This window comes from Artemia franciscana, chromosome 13 (assembly GCF_032884065.1).
Source record: "Artemia franciscana chromosome 13, ASM3288406v1, whole genome shotgun sequence".
Taxonomy (NCBI): Eukaryota; Metazoa; Arthropoda; class Branchiopoda; order Anostraca; family Artemiidae; genus Artemia; species Artemia franciscana.
In genome coordinates, this window is record NC_088875.1 from 409,350 (window position 1) to 427,425 (window position 18,076).

At 34.9% G+C, this 18,076-nt stretch overlaps 1 protein-coding gene across 1 annotated transcript in view; it reads right to left on the reverse strand.

Moving 5' to 3' along the window:
• LOC136034352 (trifunctional enzyme subunit beta, mitochondrial-like) overlaps positions 1-18,076 on the reverse strand; it is a 61,192-nt gene that overhangs the window by 23,181 nt on the left and 19,935 nt on the right. The window contains exon 6 of the mRNA XM_065715484.1: positions 14,300-14,430. Within this exon, the coding sequence (XP_065571556.1) occupies positions 14,300-14,430 (131 nt within the window). The remainder of the gene's footprint in view (positions 1-14,299; positions 14,431-18,076) is intronic.

The window sequence follows — 18,076 nt, forward strand, 5'->3', positions numbered from 1 at the left end:
CCCAATTTTTGTGATTGCTTAATTATTATTAAATCCAAAGTAGAATTTTTAAACAATAGTTAGGATTGACATAAAAAACTAAAAATAACTAAGATTATCCTATAGACGAAATGGCTACCCTTTAAGTTTCCCTTAAAATACAACTTTGTTTTTCTTAAAATGAGCCAGATTCATACATTCTGGGACCATTGTTATTTTTAAAAAGAGCCTCCCCTCCCAGGTGCTCAGACATTTTTAATTGCACCAGGAACCAATGTCTTATCTGGCGTACATTCTGGTGTATATTCTTCATAAATTCTGGGACCATTGTTATCTATATACTAGCTGTTGGGGTGGCGCTTCGCGCCACCCCAACACCTAGTTGGTGGGGCGCTTCGCGCCACCCCGCGCGCGTAAGTCGTTACGCGCCATTGTAGTTGTGTCCCTGTGTCCCACCTGTGAATATAGATAGATTTATATATGTGTTTCAAACTACGTAAAAATTGCGAATATACAATATTCTTGGCTTTCCCACTACTGGGAGCTTTCCGTTTCCAATTGCCTGCAATTGATCTGAAAATGTTTGACCAGAGTCATCGTTACACAGACAGACAACTTATTTTTATATATATAGAAGATATATATATATATATATATATATATATATATATATATATATATATATATATATATATATATATATATATATATATATATATATATATATATATATATATAAATATATATATATATATATATATATATATTTTCTTTTTAGTTTTTTTTGTAGTTTTTACCTTTTTTAGTTTTTTTCTTCTTTTGTATTAATGCTAAAGCCGAGGTTCAAACCTAGAGCCTCTCGGACCTAGAACCTGAAACATAACGCTTTACCAACTCAGCTACTTCGGCTTGAATACATTCGTTTTGAGCAGCTTCCTCGGGTGTTGCCATTGTAGGTTCTTCAGTCATTTTACAATTAGACATTTCTCTTTCAACGGTCTTCTTACAATTAAAAATATGTCTTTGAACGATATTCTTAAATACCTGTGTCCTGGTCGTCATTTATATTCCCTGTGTCCCGGTCGTCATTTGTGTCCCGGTATCCCAGTCTGTAATTTCTCTTTGAGTGTCCCGGTCGTTATTTATATTCCCTCTGTCCCGGTCGTCATTTGTGTCCCGGTCTGTAATTTCTCTTTGAGTGTTTTTTTCTTTTTAGTATTTTTTAGTTTTTTACATTTTTTCTTTTTTCAGTTTTCTTTTTCTTCTTTATTTTTCAGCGTGTCCTGGTCGTCATTTATATTCCCTGTGTCCCGGTCGTCATGTTTTTTACATTTTTTCTTTTTTCAGTTTTCTTTTTCTTCTTTATTTTTCAGCTTCACTATGAAATACATATCGCCGAATCTTCGTTTTTTTAACTAAAATCTGGTAGGCATTGATGACCTTATCCAAGTCAAAATCCCAAACCCAATCATCATCGCTATCATTTTCAGTTTTGATATGTTTTGACTCTCGCTGTCCAGGTGGATCTTCATCTAACTGCGCGGTTTTGCGTACTTTAGCCTCAAGCCTGTTTCCGTGCTGTTCTTTTGATTCCTTGGCACGCTTTCTTTTCTGACTTTCTCTATCAGCAGCAAGTTTTTTGGCATAGACTCTTTGAGCATCTTCATCGGCTTTTGCCATTGTAAGTTCATCAGTCATTTTAAACTTAAACATTAATAGATTTCTACGTGAACATATATGTCTTAAATATCTTTAATGACGTCACCGTCATAGCAAAAATGACGACAACTAACTTCATGACGTCAGTCGACACAGAAACATGACGTCACCTGATCCACAGACAGACAACTTATTTTTATATATCTACTAGCTGTTGGGGTGGCGCTTCGCGCCACCCCAACACCTAGTTGGTGGGGGCGCTTCGCACCCCCCCCCAAGCCCCCCCCCCGCGCGTAAGTCGTTACGCGCCATATTAGTTACGCGCCATTGTAGTTGTGTCCCTATGTCCCACCTGTGAATATAGATAGATAGATAGATAGATAGATAGATATATATATATATACATATATATATATATATATATATATATATATATATATATATATATATATATATATATATATATATATATATATATATATATATATATATATATATATATATATATATATATATATATATATATATATATATATATATATATATATATATATATATATATATATATATATATATATATATATATATATATATATATATATATATATATATATATATATATATATATATATATATATATATATATATATATATATATATATATATATATATCTATCTATCTATCTATCTATCTATCTATATTCACAGGTGGGACATAGGGACACAACTACAATGGCGCGTAACTAATATGGCGCGTAACGACTTACGCGCGGGGGGGGGGCTTGGGGGGGAGGTGCGAAGCGCCCCCACCAACTAGGTGTTGGGGTGGCGCGAAGCGCCACCCCAACAGCTAGTAGATATATAAAAATAAGTTGTCTGTCTGTGGATCAGGTGACGTCATGTTTCTGTGTCGACTGACGTCATGAAGTTAGTTGTCGTCATTTTTGCTATGACGGTGACGTCATTAAAGATATTTAAGACATATATGTTCACGTAGAAATCTATTAATGTTTAAGTTTAAAATGACTGATGAACTTACAATGAATATAGATAGATAGATAGATAGATAGATAGATAGATATATATATATATATATATATATATATATATATATATATATATATATATATATATATATATATATATATATATATATATATATATATATATATATATATATATATATATATATATATATATATATATATATATATTTATATATATATATATATATATATATATATATATATATATATATATATATATATGTTTTTAACTACGTAAAACTTGCGAATATACAACATTCTTTGCTGTCCCATTGTCTGTGCATATAAATAGATTGTCAGGTTTACCGACTCTTGAACATGCAACATATAATGGTCCATGGGAAAACAATCCGTATTCAGATCTATACCTCAAGATTCTAATGATTGCCCTTGAGCTTTGTTGATGGTGATTGCTAATCGACCATTCCCTGAGTCGCCATCGTCATTTATATATCCCCCTGTGCACCCCGGCGTCCCCTTTGTAGTTATGTCCCTGTGTCCCGGTCGTCATTTATATTCCCTGTGTCCCGGTCGTCATTTGTGTCCCGGTGTCCCAGTCTGTGATTTCTCTTTGAGCGTCCCGGGCGTCATTTATATTCCTTGTGTCCCGGTGTCCCGGTCGTCATTTATATCCCCCTGTGCCCCCGGCGTCCCCGTTGTAGTTGTGTCATTTATATTCCCTGTGTCCCGGTCGTCATCCCGGTATACATTCGTTTTTGAATTGGTATATGATGAAATTAATTTTTAATTTTTTCCCTTTTTTTCCTTTTAGTTTTTTTTATTGGTTTTGACCTTTTTTTAGGTTTTTTAGTTTTTTTCTTTTTTCTTTTTAGTTTTTTTTGACTTTTTCTATTTTTATTTATATTTTTTTAGTTTTCTTTTTCTCCTTTATTTTTCAGTTTTTTTCCTTTTTTTAGTTTTTTTTTCTTTTTTAGTTCTTTTAGTTTTTACCTTTTTTAGTTTTTTTTTAGTTTTTTAGATGAAATTTTTTTTTAGTTTTTTACCTTTTTTTCTTTTTAGTTTTTTATTGGTTTTTACCTTTTTTTTAGCTTTTTTAGTTTTTTTTCGTTTTTTCTTTTTTTTTAGTTTTTATCTTTTTTATTTTTTTTTTTTTTTTTTTTTAATTTTATTAGTTTTCTTTTTCTCTTCAATTTTTCAGTTTTTTCCTTTTTTTTAGTTTTTTTTTAGTTTTTAGTATTTTAAGTTTTTTTTCCTTCTTTTAGTTTCTTTAGTTTTTTTAGTTTTTCGGCTTTTTTATTTTTTTTATTAGTTTTTAGTTTTTTTTGTAGTTTTTGCCTTTTTTTAGTTTTTTCAGTTTTTTTTTTAGTTTTTAGTTTTTTACCTTTTTTAGCCTAACCAGGATTTGAACCTGGGACCTTCATTCTCCGTTCTGACACCCTCTCTCACCGAGTGACTACTCCAGCATGTTCATTTTGGTGTTTTAAATGGTATATTATTAACCAAATTAATGTGTTTTACAATATACTAAGCACCGTCATAGCAAAAATGACGGCAACTAACTTCATGACGCCAGTCGACACAGAAACATGACGTCACCTGATCCACAGACAGACAACTTATTTTTATATATATAGATATCTATCTTCTATCTATATATATAAAAATAAGTTGTCTGTCTGTGTGTCTGTCTGTGGATTAGGTGACGTCATGATTCTGTGTCAGCTGACGTCATGAAGTTAGTTGTCGTCATTTTTGCTATGACGGTGACGTCATTAAAGATATTTAAGACATATATGTTCACGTAGAAATCTATTAATGTTTAAGTTTAAAATGACTGATGAACTTACAATGGCAAAAGCCGATGAAGATGCTCAAAGAGTCTATGCCAAAAAACTTGCTGCTGATAGAGAAAGTCAGAAAAGAAAGCGTGCCGAGGAATCAAAAGAACAGCAAGGAAACAGGCTTGAGGCTAAAGAACGCAAAACCGCGCAGTTAGATGAAGATCCACCTGGACAGCGAGAGTCAAAACATATCAAAACTGAAAATGATAGCGATGATGATTGGGTTTGGGATTTTGACTCGGATAAGGTCATCAATGCCTACCAGATTTTAGTTAAAAAAACAAAGGTTCGGCGATATGTATTTCATAGTGAAGCTGAAAAATAAAGAAGAAAACTGAAAAAAGAAAAAATGTAAAAAACTAAAAAATACTAAAAAGAAAAAACACTCAAAGAGAAATTACAGACCGGGACACAAATGACGACCGGGACAGAGGGAATATAAATAACGACCGGGACACTCAAAGAGAAATTACAGACTGGGATACCGGGACACAAATGACGGCCGGGACACAGGGAATATAAATGACGACCAGGACACAGGTATTTAAGAATATCGTTCAAAGACAAATTTTTAATTGTAAGAAGACCGTTGAAAGAGAAATTTCTAATTGTAAAATGACTGAAAAACCTACAATGGCAACGGTACCACCATCGAAGTAGATAACCAGTGGGTTGTTTCATATTCCCCATTAGTGCGAAACGTCAACCCCAAGTCAAATTCGTGCATTGTTTGGCATCATTTTAACAACTTGCTCTCCATCAGCTCCTACAGAGTTATGGGAAAAATATAAGTCAAAAATGTCCGAAGATATACTCCATCGAAAACAGTTAGAGACGTCAGATATGACTTTTGATTTTACATCAGAAATTTATAACTACACTTTAGTTATTATAGAAGATTTGTGCGTACGTATGGCAAACAAACCTCTTCAGGATTTGGGAATGCCTTCACCTAACCGTATCGCTGCTGTTTCGACATGTGTAGAATTGGATCGTGAAAAAAGTTACAGTACGAATGATCTATTGTCGTATGTACAAAATAACATTTCCAAGTTAACGTCGGAACAAAAAGACATTTATGATACGATAGACTCAATTTCAGGACGTATACAACTACCTGCTGATTTCTGTAATTTAGTGACGTCCAAAAATTAATTGATTGAAAATGTATTTCCGAATATTCTAAAAAATTATAAAAATAATAAATGGCTAAGTGAAAGAGCGATTCTCGCACCCAAAAATATAGACGTCCACGAAATCAACAATACTGTTTTGACCAAGATTCGAGACCAGGCAGTCCTTTACAAGTCAGTCGACACAGTTTTGGAACCAAATGAAGCGGTTAATTATCCATCTGAATTTTTAAATTCCATAGATCTTTCAGGGTTTCCACCACACGTGCTACAACTAAAAATAGGCGTACCAATAATACTTTTAAGAAATATCAACCCACCAAAGCTTTGCAATGGCACGCGACTTGCCGTAAAAAAAAAAACAATGGAAAACCTAATAGAGGCCACAATCTTGACAGGGCCTTTTGAGGGTGAGGCTGTTCTTATTCCTCGCATTCCCATGATTCCAAAGGATCTGCCTTTTCAATTTAAAAGATTGCAATTCCCAATTCGATTAGCATTTGCAATCACCATTAACAAAGCTCAAGGTCAATCATTAGAAAAATGTGGTATAGATCTTAATACTGATTGTTTTTCCCATGGACAATTGTGCGTTGCATGTTCGAGGGTCGGTAAACCTGACAATCTATTTATATGCAGCGACAATTGGACAGCGAAAAATGTTGTATATTCGCAAGTTTAACGCAGTTAATTTGTATTGTATCTACCTATCAATCTATCTATATAAAAACGAGTTGTGTGTATGCATGTTTGTTTGTTTGTAAAAAGAGCGTTTGCATATGACGTCATTATTAGTACATACGGCTTTGTATATGCACAGACAATGGGAAAGCCAAGAATGTTGTATATTCGCAATTTTTACGTAGTTTAACTCCTGCAGACGAAATGAATGCTTGCCTAAAAAATTCTAATTTATGGGCACACGTAAAAATATTAAAATTAACTACAAATATGCGTGTCCGATTGCAAAACGATGACTCTGGTCAAACATTTTCAGATCAATTGCTGGCAATTGGAAACGGAAAGCTCCCAGTAGTGGGAAAGCCAAAAATGTTGTATATTCGCAATTTTTACGTAGTTTGAAACACATATATAAATCTATCTATATTCACAGGTGGGACACAGGGACACAACTACAATGGCGCGTAACTAATATGGCGCGTAACGACTTACACGCGCGGGGGGGCTTGGGGGGGGCGCGAAGCGCCCCACCAACTAGGTGTTGGGGTGGCGCGAAGCGCCACCCCAACAGCTAGTATAGATATAAAAATAAGTTGTCTGTGGATGTATCTGTCAAGTGACGTCATGTTTGTGTGTTGACTGACGTCATGAAGTTAGTTGTCGTCATTTTTTTATGACGGTGACGTCATTAAAGATATATAAGACATGCGTTCACGTAGAAATCTATAAATGTTTAACTTTAAAATGACTGATGAACTTACAATGGCAACAGCCGAGGAAGATGCTCAAAGAGTCTATGCCAAAAAACTTGCTGCTGATAGAGAAAGTCAGAAAAGAAAGCGTGCCGAGGAATCAAAAGAACAGCAAGGAAACAGGCTTGAAGCTGATAGAGAAAGAAAGAACAGAAAGCGTGCCGAGGAACTACCAGAGCAACGCGAAAGCAGACTTGCTGCTAAAAGAGAAAGTGAAAAAAGAAGGCGTGCCGAGGAACTACCAGAGCAACATGAAACCAGACTTGCTGCTAAAAGAGAAAGTGAAAAAAGAAGGCGTGCCGAGGAATCACAAGAACAGCAAGAAATCAGGCTTGCTGCTGATAGAGAAAGTAAGAAAAGAAAGCGTGCCGAGGAATCAGAGCAACCTGAAAGTTATCACCTGGCATTCAGGTACAGCCCAGTCGATGATTATAGGTTGAGTAGATGTGTTCAAATCGGGACTATGTCTAAAATTTGTCCCTATTGCAAGGCCTTGAAATTCAATGGTGAAACAATGGGAATGTGTTGCGCCTCAGGAAAAGTTAAACTTCCTCTATTGGCTGCACCACCAGAGCCATTGAAGACTTTCCTTACTGGAACTACGTCAGAATCTAAGCGTTTTTTGAAACAAATCAGAAAATATAACTCATGTTTCCAAATGACGTCGTTTGGAGCCCAAATCGAAAATCTAGATCAATTTATGTCTACTTTCAAAGTAAAAGGGCAAATTTATCATAGAGCAGGGTCCCTTCTACCATTCTCAGGCGAGAGTCATAAATTTTTACAATTGTACTTCATCAGTGATAGAAATTCTGAATTGAATGCACGTTGCGAAATTTCTCCCAACGTTGAAAGGACAATCGTTTCCCAATTGCAACATCTTTTCCACGAAAATAATAATTTAGTGCGTCTGTTCAAAACAGCCATCGATTTGATGCCTACTGATACGCATAAAATTGTTATTTCCGCTGACAAAACGCCTCCTGGCCAACATGTGCGTAGATACAATGCTCCAACTATCGACGAAGTGGCAATCGTTATGGTCGGTGATCAGTTTTTACCTCGAGATATTATTCTTCATAAGTGAAACGCTCAGTTGTTAAGAATTGCTGAAACTCATCGATGCTACGATGCCCTACAATATCCTATCATTTTTTGGGATGGAGCCGACGGCTATCACTTTAATATTAAATTGATGAATCCAGCCACTAACAAAGAAATGAATAAGAAATGCAGTGCAATGCATTATTATTCCTATAGACTAATGATTCGGCAGGATGAAGAAAATTATATTTTAAAATGCCGTGAATTGTTTCACCAATTCGTCGTTGATATGTATGCTAAAATTGAATCAGAACGTTTGCTATATATCCGCCTGAATCAGACCAAGCTCCGCTCTGAACAATACATTCATTTGCAAGATGCAGTTGTAAATGACGGTAATACCACAAACGTTGGAAGATTAACAATTTTACCTTCGTCATATGCTGGCAGTCCCCGTCATATGCATGAATATGCTCAAGATGCTATTGCGTATGTTCGTCTCTATGGTCGTCCAGATTTATTTATTACATTTACATGTAATCAATCTTGGGACGAGATACTGCAGCTTTTACTTCAAGGACAATCGGCGGCTCATAGACATGACATTACGGCCCGTGCCTTCCGGCAAAAGTTGAAATCACTGATAAACTACATAGTAAAACTTGAAGTGTTTGGGTCAGTGCGATGCTGGATGTACTCAGTGGAATGGCAAAAACGAGGTTTGCCACACGCACATATACTAATCTGGCTACATAAAAAAATTACTTCGAACGAAATTGATGATGTGATTTCCGCTGAAATACCTGATGAAAATGTCGATAAGGGGTTACATGATATTATTGTAAAAAATATGATACATGGACCTTGCGGTGCACTGAACGAAAATTCACCATGCATGGCCAAAGGAAGGTGCACAAAGCAATATCCTCGACTTTTAGTATCCAACACAATTACTGGCAATGATGGTTACCCACAATATAAAAGAAGATCTACTGAAGATGGCGGTAAAACAGCAATAATAAAGAAGCGTAACGGTACCACCATCGAAGTAGATAACCAGTGGGTTGTTCCATATTCCCCATAATTATCAAAAACATTTAATGCACACATAAACATTGAATACTGTAACTCCGTAAAGGCAATCGAATACATATGTAAATACGTCAACAAAGGCAGTGACATGGCAGTTTTTGGCTTGCAGCCCGAAATCAAAGATATCGACGAAATCGTACAATATCAGGCTGGAAGATACATAAGCAGTAATGAAGCTGTTTGGCGAATTCTTTCATTTCCGATACATGAACGTAGTCCAGCTGTTGTTCACTTAGCGGTACATTTACAGAATGGTCAACGTGCTTATTTCTCAGAAACCAACGTGCAACAAAGAGCCCTGAATCCACCGGATACAAAGTTAACCGGTTTCTTTTCGCTTTGCAAAAATGATTCTTTTGCAAAAAAAACTGCTGTATACTGAAGTGCATTCGTATTACACGTGGAATACTAAAAATAAAGTATTTGAACGTCGAAAACAGGGTAAGTCAGTCGACGGCCAACCTACCATCTTCAAAGATACCACGATAGGAAGACTCTACACCGTTCACCCCAATCAACATGAATGCTTCTTTCTACGCCTGCTTTTGGTGAATGTACCCGGTCCGACATCCTTTGAGTATTTGAGAACTGTAAACGGTACTATACATGACACTTACCGTAGTGCATGCCAAGCTCTGAATTTATTGGAGAATGACCAACACTGGGATAACTGCATCAATGCCGCGTGCGAAACGTCAACCCCAAGTCAAATTCGTGCATTGTTTGGCATCATTTTAACAACTTGCTCTCCATCAGCTCCTACAGAGTTATGGGAAAAATATAAGTCAAAAATGTCCGAAGATATACTCCATCGAAAACAGTTAGAGACGTCAGATATGACTTTTGATTTTACATCAGAAATTTATAACTACACTTTAGTTATTATAGAAGATTTGTGCGTACGTATGGCAAACAAACCTCTTCAGGATTTGGGAATGCCTTCACCTAACCGTATCGCTGCTGTTTCGACATGTGTAGAATTGGATCGTGAACAAAGTTACAGTACGAGTGATCTATTGTCGTATGTACAAAATAACATTTCCAAGTTAACTTCGGAACAAAAAGACATTTATGATACGATAATGCATTGTGTCGATAACAACGTTGGAGAAATTTTCTTTTTGGATGCGCCAGGAGGTACTGGTAAAACGTTTGTGATAAAACTGATTCTGGCATCAATTCGATCAAAAAATGATATAGCGTTGGCAATTGCGTCGTCCGGAATAGCCGCAACATTGCTGCCTGGTGGAAGAACTGCTCATTCCGCTTTGAAATTGCCTCTGAATTTGCATTCTACAGAAACTCCCACGTGCAATATTTCCAAATCATCTGGGATGGGTAAAGTATTGCAGCAATGCAAACTTATTATTTGGGTTGAGTGCACAATGGCACACAAAAAATCGCTCGAGGCTCTGGATCAATGCTTGAAAGATTTGCGAGGGAAGTCGAAACCCTTTGGCAGCACATTAATATTGCTTGCGGGAGATTTCAGGCAAACATTACCTATAATACCTAGATCAACTCCTGCAGACGAAATGAATGCTTGCCTGAAAAATTCTAATTTATGGGCACACGTAAAAACATTAAAATTAACTACAAATATGCGTGTCCGATTGCAAAACGATGACTCTGGTCAAACATTTTCAGATCAATTGCTGGCAATTGGAAACGGAAAGCTCCCAGTAGACTCAATTTCAGGACGTATACAACTACCTACTGGTTTCTGTAATTTAGTGACGTCCAAAAATGAATTGATTGAAAAAGTATTTCCGAATATTCTAAAAAATTATAAAAATAATAAATGGCTAAGTGAAAGAGCGATTCTCGCACCCAAAAATATAGACGTCCACGAAATCAACAATATTGTTTGACCAAGATTCGAGACCAGGCAGTCCTTTACAAGTCAGTCGACACAGTTCTGGAACCAAATGAAGCGGTTAATTATCCATCTGAATTTTTAAATTCCATAGATCTTTCAGGGTTTCCACCACACATGCTACAACTAAAAATAGGAGTACCAATAATACTTTTAAGAAATATCAACCCACCAAAGCTTTGCAATGGCACGCGACTTGCCGTAAAAAAAAAAAACAATGGAAAACCTAATAGAGGCCACAATCTTGACAGGGCCTTTTGAGGGTGAGGCTATTCTTATTCCTCGCATTCCCATGATTCCAACGGATCTGCCTTTTCAATTTAAAAGATTGCAATTCCCAATTCGATTAGCATTTGCAATCACCATTAACAAAGCTCAAGGTCAATCATTAGAAAAATGTGGTATAGATCTTAATACTGATTGTTTTTCCCATGGACAATTGTACGTTGCATGTTCGAGGGTCGGTAAACCTGACAATCTATTTATATGCAGCGACAATTGGACAGCAAAGAATGTTGTATATTCGCAAGTTTTACGCAGTTAATTTGTATTGTATCTATCTATCTATCTATCTATCTATATAAAAACGAGTTGTGTGTATGCATGTTTGTTCGTTTGTAAAAAGAGCGTTTGCATATGACGTCATTATTAGTATATACGGCTTTGTATATGCACAAAAAATGGGAAAGCCAAGAATGTTGTATATTCGCAATTTTTACGTAGTTTGAAACACGTATATAAATCTATCTATATTCACAGGTGGGACACAGGGACACAACTACAATGGCGCGTAACGACTTACGCGCGCGGGGGGGCTTGGGGGGCGCGAAGCGCCCCACCAACTAGGTGTTGGGGTGGCGCGAAGCGCCACCCCAACAGCTAGTTTTTAATAAGGGCTTCCCCTCCAAGATGCTCAGATATTTTTAATTGCACCAGGAACCAATGTCTTGTCTGGCGTATTTTCACCAATTTTAGAAAAATTCTGTAATAATAATATTTAATGGGCGAGAAGCTCATTTACAGAGTAATTTTATAAATTACATACGTCTTTTATTTGACGCCTGTAACATAAAACCACCAGCATATGTCAGAAAAGGAAGCTAATAGCCCCGCCCATTTGAAGCCTCAATAGACCCTTACTAGGTTGCAGCTGCAGCTGTAACCTAGTAAAGGTCAGCTGCAACCTAGAAAGAGAGACTGCAGCTAGAGTTGTAACCACCATGTTGTGTACAATTCTAAGCTGGTAAAAAAAACATTTTTTTTTTTTAGATTTATACAAGTAAGCCTTCCATTTCAATGCGATAGATAGATTGTTCTTATATATCATTAAAAATGTACTAGTTTGTGTACAACTGGGGTGTCTTCTACCCCTACAGGATAAGAAAACCAAAAATTACAGATATAAGACTCCACCTCTTGGTGCATATTTGAAAGTCTTACAAACAGCTAATATAATGAAAGATGGCGACTACTTATATAGCCAAGTGAAGGAAGTATATGAAGATATTGGATAATCCTACCCCTGGAGCAGAGGGGAATCAAATACTGGAGGCATGGGATTCGTCCTGTGGTGGGGCAGTTGGATTAATCCCAGCTCGGTGATACGGGACCTGGAGTTCGAAATTCAGCTGCAGCAACCAATCGAAGCGCACGCGATTTGATTCCGGACATCAGACCATGCGGATTTGTCTTCATTACAATCCAAATAAGAAGATGAAGAGGAAATGAGATTCAATCTTTCGATGTGCATTTGGAACTCTTACAAGCAACTATATAAGGGGAAATGAAGATTATTTCATTAAGCCTATAAGACAAGCCTAACCTATGGAGTAGGGTAACAAATAATAGAGGTATAGGCCTGGATTTTTGATTGCATATTTGCAAGTATTTCAGGCTACTAAAATAAAGAAACAATAATTATTTCGATAGCCAAATGAAGGAGGTATATGGCGATATGGGACAACGCAATTTGAGGTCTGAAGTCATTACGCGTTTATGGGCTCCCCGACGTATAAGATAGACTCGACAGAGTTCAGTTCAATAAGGGTTTCGATTACAAAAACAAAGATATAAGAATACACTTAACACAATTTCTTGCGCATTGATGCACGCTTGGGCCCTTAAATAACAAATATTTCAAATACACCTTTGCTTCCTGTCTTCTCAAATTTCTATTTATCATCAATTACTGATAAATTTAATACAGCTCTTCCTCTGCTCACATCCCTTAAATATCAAACAAAATATGATTAATAATAATATCAAAAGTATTCGAAAGTATGATAATAAAATAAATATAAAAATAGATATTTAACCCTAAAATATTTTTTAATTTTCGTTTTAAAGGAGGTGGGGACTTGCATTATTTTCAGCTCTTTCGGAAGTGCATTCCACTCCCTAGCACACAGAATTCTACAAGAAAATTGACCTAAATCGAGCATTTAAACTATGGATTTATGAAGTTAATGTAAATAAACCTTTAAATGGTCAATGGAGTGTTCCTGAAAAATAACTGATACAAAAAACGGTGCAAGATAGTCTGTGAAGTGATTCCATTGATAGTCTGTTTGGTGCTGGGCTTAGAATTTGAATTGCTTTATTGTGAAGTTTAGTCTCTGGAAATGTGTCTTGAGTGGAGTTAATAACACACGAGAATTTGTAATTACTGAAGTTGGAGGCCGGATTTCCAAACGTGGTGATTCAAATCAAGTGCATAAGTCTTTAATGAAATTATAGATTACGGATTTATATAGAGTATTTGTATTGATTATAATTACTTGTATAAGTATGGATTTATATAATATATTGTTAATTATGGAGTACTTTAGACTTGTGGATTTCCAAACGTGGTGATTCAAACGAAGTGCATAGTTCTTTAATGAAATTACAGAATACAGGTTTATATAGAGTACTTATATAGATTATGGTGATTCAAACGAAGTGCATAAATCTTTAATGAAATTATAGAAAACAGGTTTATATAGAGTACTTATATAGATTATAAGTACTTATGTAAGTACGGATTTATATAATATATTATTAATTATAGAGTAGTTTAGACTTGTGGATTTCTAAAAGTGGTGATTCAAATGAAGTGCATAAATCTTTAATGAAATTATAGAATTCGGTAGTTTGAAATAATAACATTGCTCAAATACAGTACTTTAGAGAAACTAGAAACAGGTAGATATACATCCAACACTTTTTGCTATAGAAATTCGACTGAAGGACTTACCAGGTAAGATGCATTTGCAGCAGTAATGGTACCATACGGTTTAACAAATGCTGGCTTTAGTTTAGCCATCTGTTCCTTAGTTGATACACGAACGCCGTTGTCTCGAACAACGGGTTTATCTTGACCTGGTACTATAACAAGAAGTAGAAAAGCTAATTATAGAAAGAAAAGGATGGTAAATACAAATTAAACAAACAAATGAATAGCCTATATTCAATTATTCCTCAATACCAATGGTTTTTGATCACATGGCCCTCTCAAACACTTTACCAAATGATTCCACACAGACGTTGGGTCAAAGAAAGACTTTCAAAAATCTGAAGCAACTTTTCTCAATGTAAGCGGATCTCTAGTCATATGGACCCCGAGCTCGTTTTCAAATTACTCTTTATTAAGAATTTGGGCATAAAAGTGAGGTTTCTAAAAACCTGAAGCAATGTTTCTCAAAGTAAACGGGTCTCTAGGCATATGGCTCTCGAGCTCGTTTTCAAATGACTCTTTATCCAGAATTTTGTCATAAAAGTGAGGTTTCTAAAAATCTGAAGCAAAGTTTCTCGATGTAAAGGGATCTCTAGTCATATGGCTCTCGAGCTCATTTTCAAATGACTCTTGATCGAGAATATGGTCATAAAAGTGAGGTTTCTAAAAATCTGAAGCAATATCGCTGAATATCAATGGCTCTATTGCTTAATAGGGAAGTTGATGTTTTTTTTTTCAGGATTCCAATACAGACGAGAAAACTCAAATCGGAAAACCAGCTATTAGGTTTAAAAATATCAGCGAAAAATAATTAAACAATCAGAAGATCAACATGAGATACAAAATAAACGGTTAGTCCACCTATCTGAACAAAAAATGATCAATTAAAATTTAAAAACACCACCAGAGGTCAAAACAAAATTCTATATAAAGAAAAGGTACAAAACGGAAATTTTAGCTATTTGGCTTAAAATCACTAAAAAATATAAATAAGATAAGAAATTAAATTGGAGGTAAAAACGAAATAAATCAAAATTAAGAAAACCTGAAGCAACATTACTCAACGTCAATGGCCTCTCTGTTCATTTGACTATCTCGCTTGATAGGAATGTACAAATAAAAACAATTGAGACAATGTTAAAAAATAGTCAATACCTGGTTTGTCATGAATTGCTATTGGAATTAAATGATATTTTATTGCATAGTTTGCACATACCTTACGATCTTCTTATCTTAAATTTCCTCTTTTTTCTTTGGCTCTCTCTGCCTTTTTTCTTCTCCTTGTTTTGAAAATTCCATAAGATAAGTAAGGTATCTTTTTACGTGCATAACTTATGGGTAATTAAAACTAAATAAAAATATAAAAAACAGGTATATTTTTTTTCAATACGACAATTGAAAAATAACGAGAAATCTGTTATTACAAATAATATTATAAGTTTTGGCTCATCTGGAAGCCTTTATCAACAGAAAAAAAAGAACAGAACAAACTAATTTAAAACAATCAAAACATATAAAGATAATGGATAGAGCACAAACGCTGTTTAAAAACAAAAGAAAAACTCATATCGAATAACGTCCAGTATGATACATTTTATTCGTATAAAAAAAACTATACCGTTTTTCAACATTTTCATTTTTTTCAAGTAACTAGAAGGCCTAGGCCTAAGAAATTATTTATAACTTATGGTTTTCAGTGAATTCATTCTTTCATTCCTTAATACTTACCTTTTAGGGAGTATATTTGTGACTGTACGAAGGTTTGAAGAGTCAAACAAGTACTTATACGATTTTTGCCTCTTCTTAAAATCTTAATTTTTGTCAGTAAATATATACTTTTTCCCTAGATAATGATAGTTTTGTCTCGCGTCTTTTTGAACAGCACTGTAAAAACTTTCGAACTAGCATAACCTTAGACCTTAAGTTAGGTTATGTAATTTTACGAAACTAATTTAGTCCATAATGAAGGCAGTGCTAGGTAGACTCGAGCTCTACTTAGAATCCAAAGTTACATATGATTATGTTACGTTATGGAAATGTTCAACACAACAGCAACAAAATTTCTGGTTAATAATAAACAAATTAATTGATTAACTTTTCATAAAAACCCTTTCATCCTTAATCAGATCTTAAATCTTTATCTCCATTCCGCATTTTCAATAGTTTATTTATGATGATTGCAATGACCTTAGATGATGGATTTGTCTGTCAGTTTAGCGTGAATAGACGTGTCAAAGCGTGAAATGTTACACCTAACGTAACGTAACATACACACTTGGCATATGAAATTGCGCACGTAGTGTGAAAACCGCTGGGACCCAAACTGACATGGAAAATTCTGCTGCACTGAAGTAGTTCCATCCACGCAAGGCTATGGTTTTACGCAGCTTAAAGGGTCCATCAGCTAAATTAATTTCAAGAGACTATAATAAAACAGACAACATATTCCCCTAAAAGGCTCCCTGCCTAGGAAATACAACAGGAGACAAGAAGGAAAAAAAATACAATGCAACACAGTGTGAGAAAGACGACGACGGAAAGAGGGAAACCATACAGAAACAGGCAAAAAAGAAGCAAACAAGCTAAAGCAAAATTACTCAGAAAGCAGAAACACTTCTTTTTTTAAGTAATGAAAGAATGACATCTTTGCGCGGACTCAGGTAGGGTATTCCAAACAATGGGATCACTCATAGGCTCTCATATTTCTCTTTATCTTTAAAGAGATATCTAAAGATAAAGATATCTCTTTATCTTTTTCTCTCTTTTTCTGGGTAACTTTATCTTTTACCATCGTTTATTATCTTTGACTAATTTTTTTTTTCAGTTATTTAAGTTTCAATATATTTTGTAGTTTTTTTAATAATTTAAATTGATCAAATTTCATTGTTGTTCCACTTTGAGTATGCGTATTACTTACACTTTTTTGTTTTCATTGTATTTTTTTTTCTTTTGACCAGAAGTTCAAGTTTAGCGGTTTATTTTTTAGAGCTATTTCGTGAATTAACTTTATCTTTAGGTATAAAAAATTATCATAGAATCCAAGTATGATAAATTTAATTACTAAATCTAAGTAAGATGTGATGTAATTATTTTTTTTATAAATATCGTTGGTTTTAATTGTATTACTTTAGTTTATCTGCTGCTGACAGTCGCTGTGTGTGTGACCGAAATATTCATAATTTTTATCATTGTATTGTCTAATAAAAGGATTTATCCCTATACAAACTGTTTTTTGTAAAAAATGTTGAGTCCACCCAAGGGTTGTGGGAAGACAGTCGTAGAGCCGAAGAGAAGCTTGAGAGGATTCAAATCTTAAAAACAGTACCTAACAGGTTTAGATCTAAGAATATGTACATAATTATTACAATACAGGTCATCTTATCAAAATTCATATGTATAAATATAGAAATGCTAGTAATATTACGAGCAATCCCCATTTAAAATTAAAAAACCTTTTTAACTAGTTGTTTGAGTTCCTATTTCAGAATATCCATATGGCCAATGAGACACCTTATTATTTATTTTTTTCCTTTCCCTCTGAAGAGTTGATTGTTCATGGTGTATGGTTATCTTCTCAGCGCTTTGACTCCCAGGCCTCAGGTATGTTCTCTTTTTCATCTTATATGTTAGTTGGCTATTGTTCTCTTTTTTTGGTTGTTGCTTATACTGTATTTTTTTGTATCCCCCTTGTATCCCTGGCCATGGAGCCTTTCGAGGGGGAATAAGTGTATTGTATTTCCATTTTGTATTTATTGGTAAATAAAAACTCTGAACTCTGATTTGCTGTCATGAGTTACT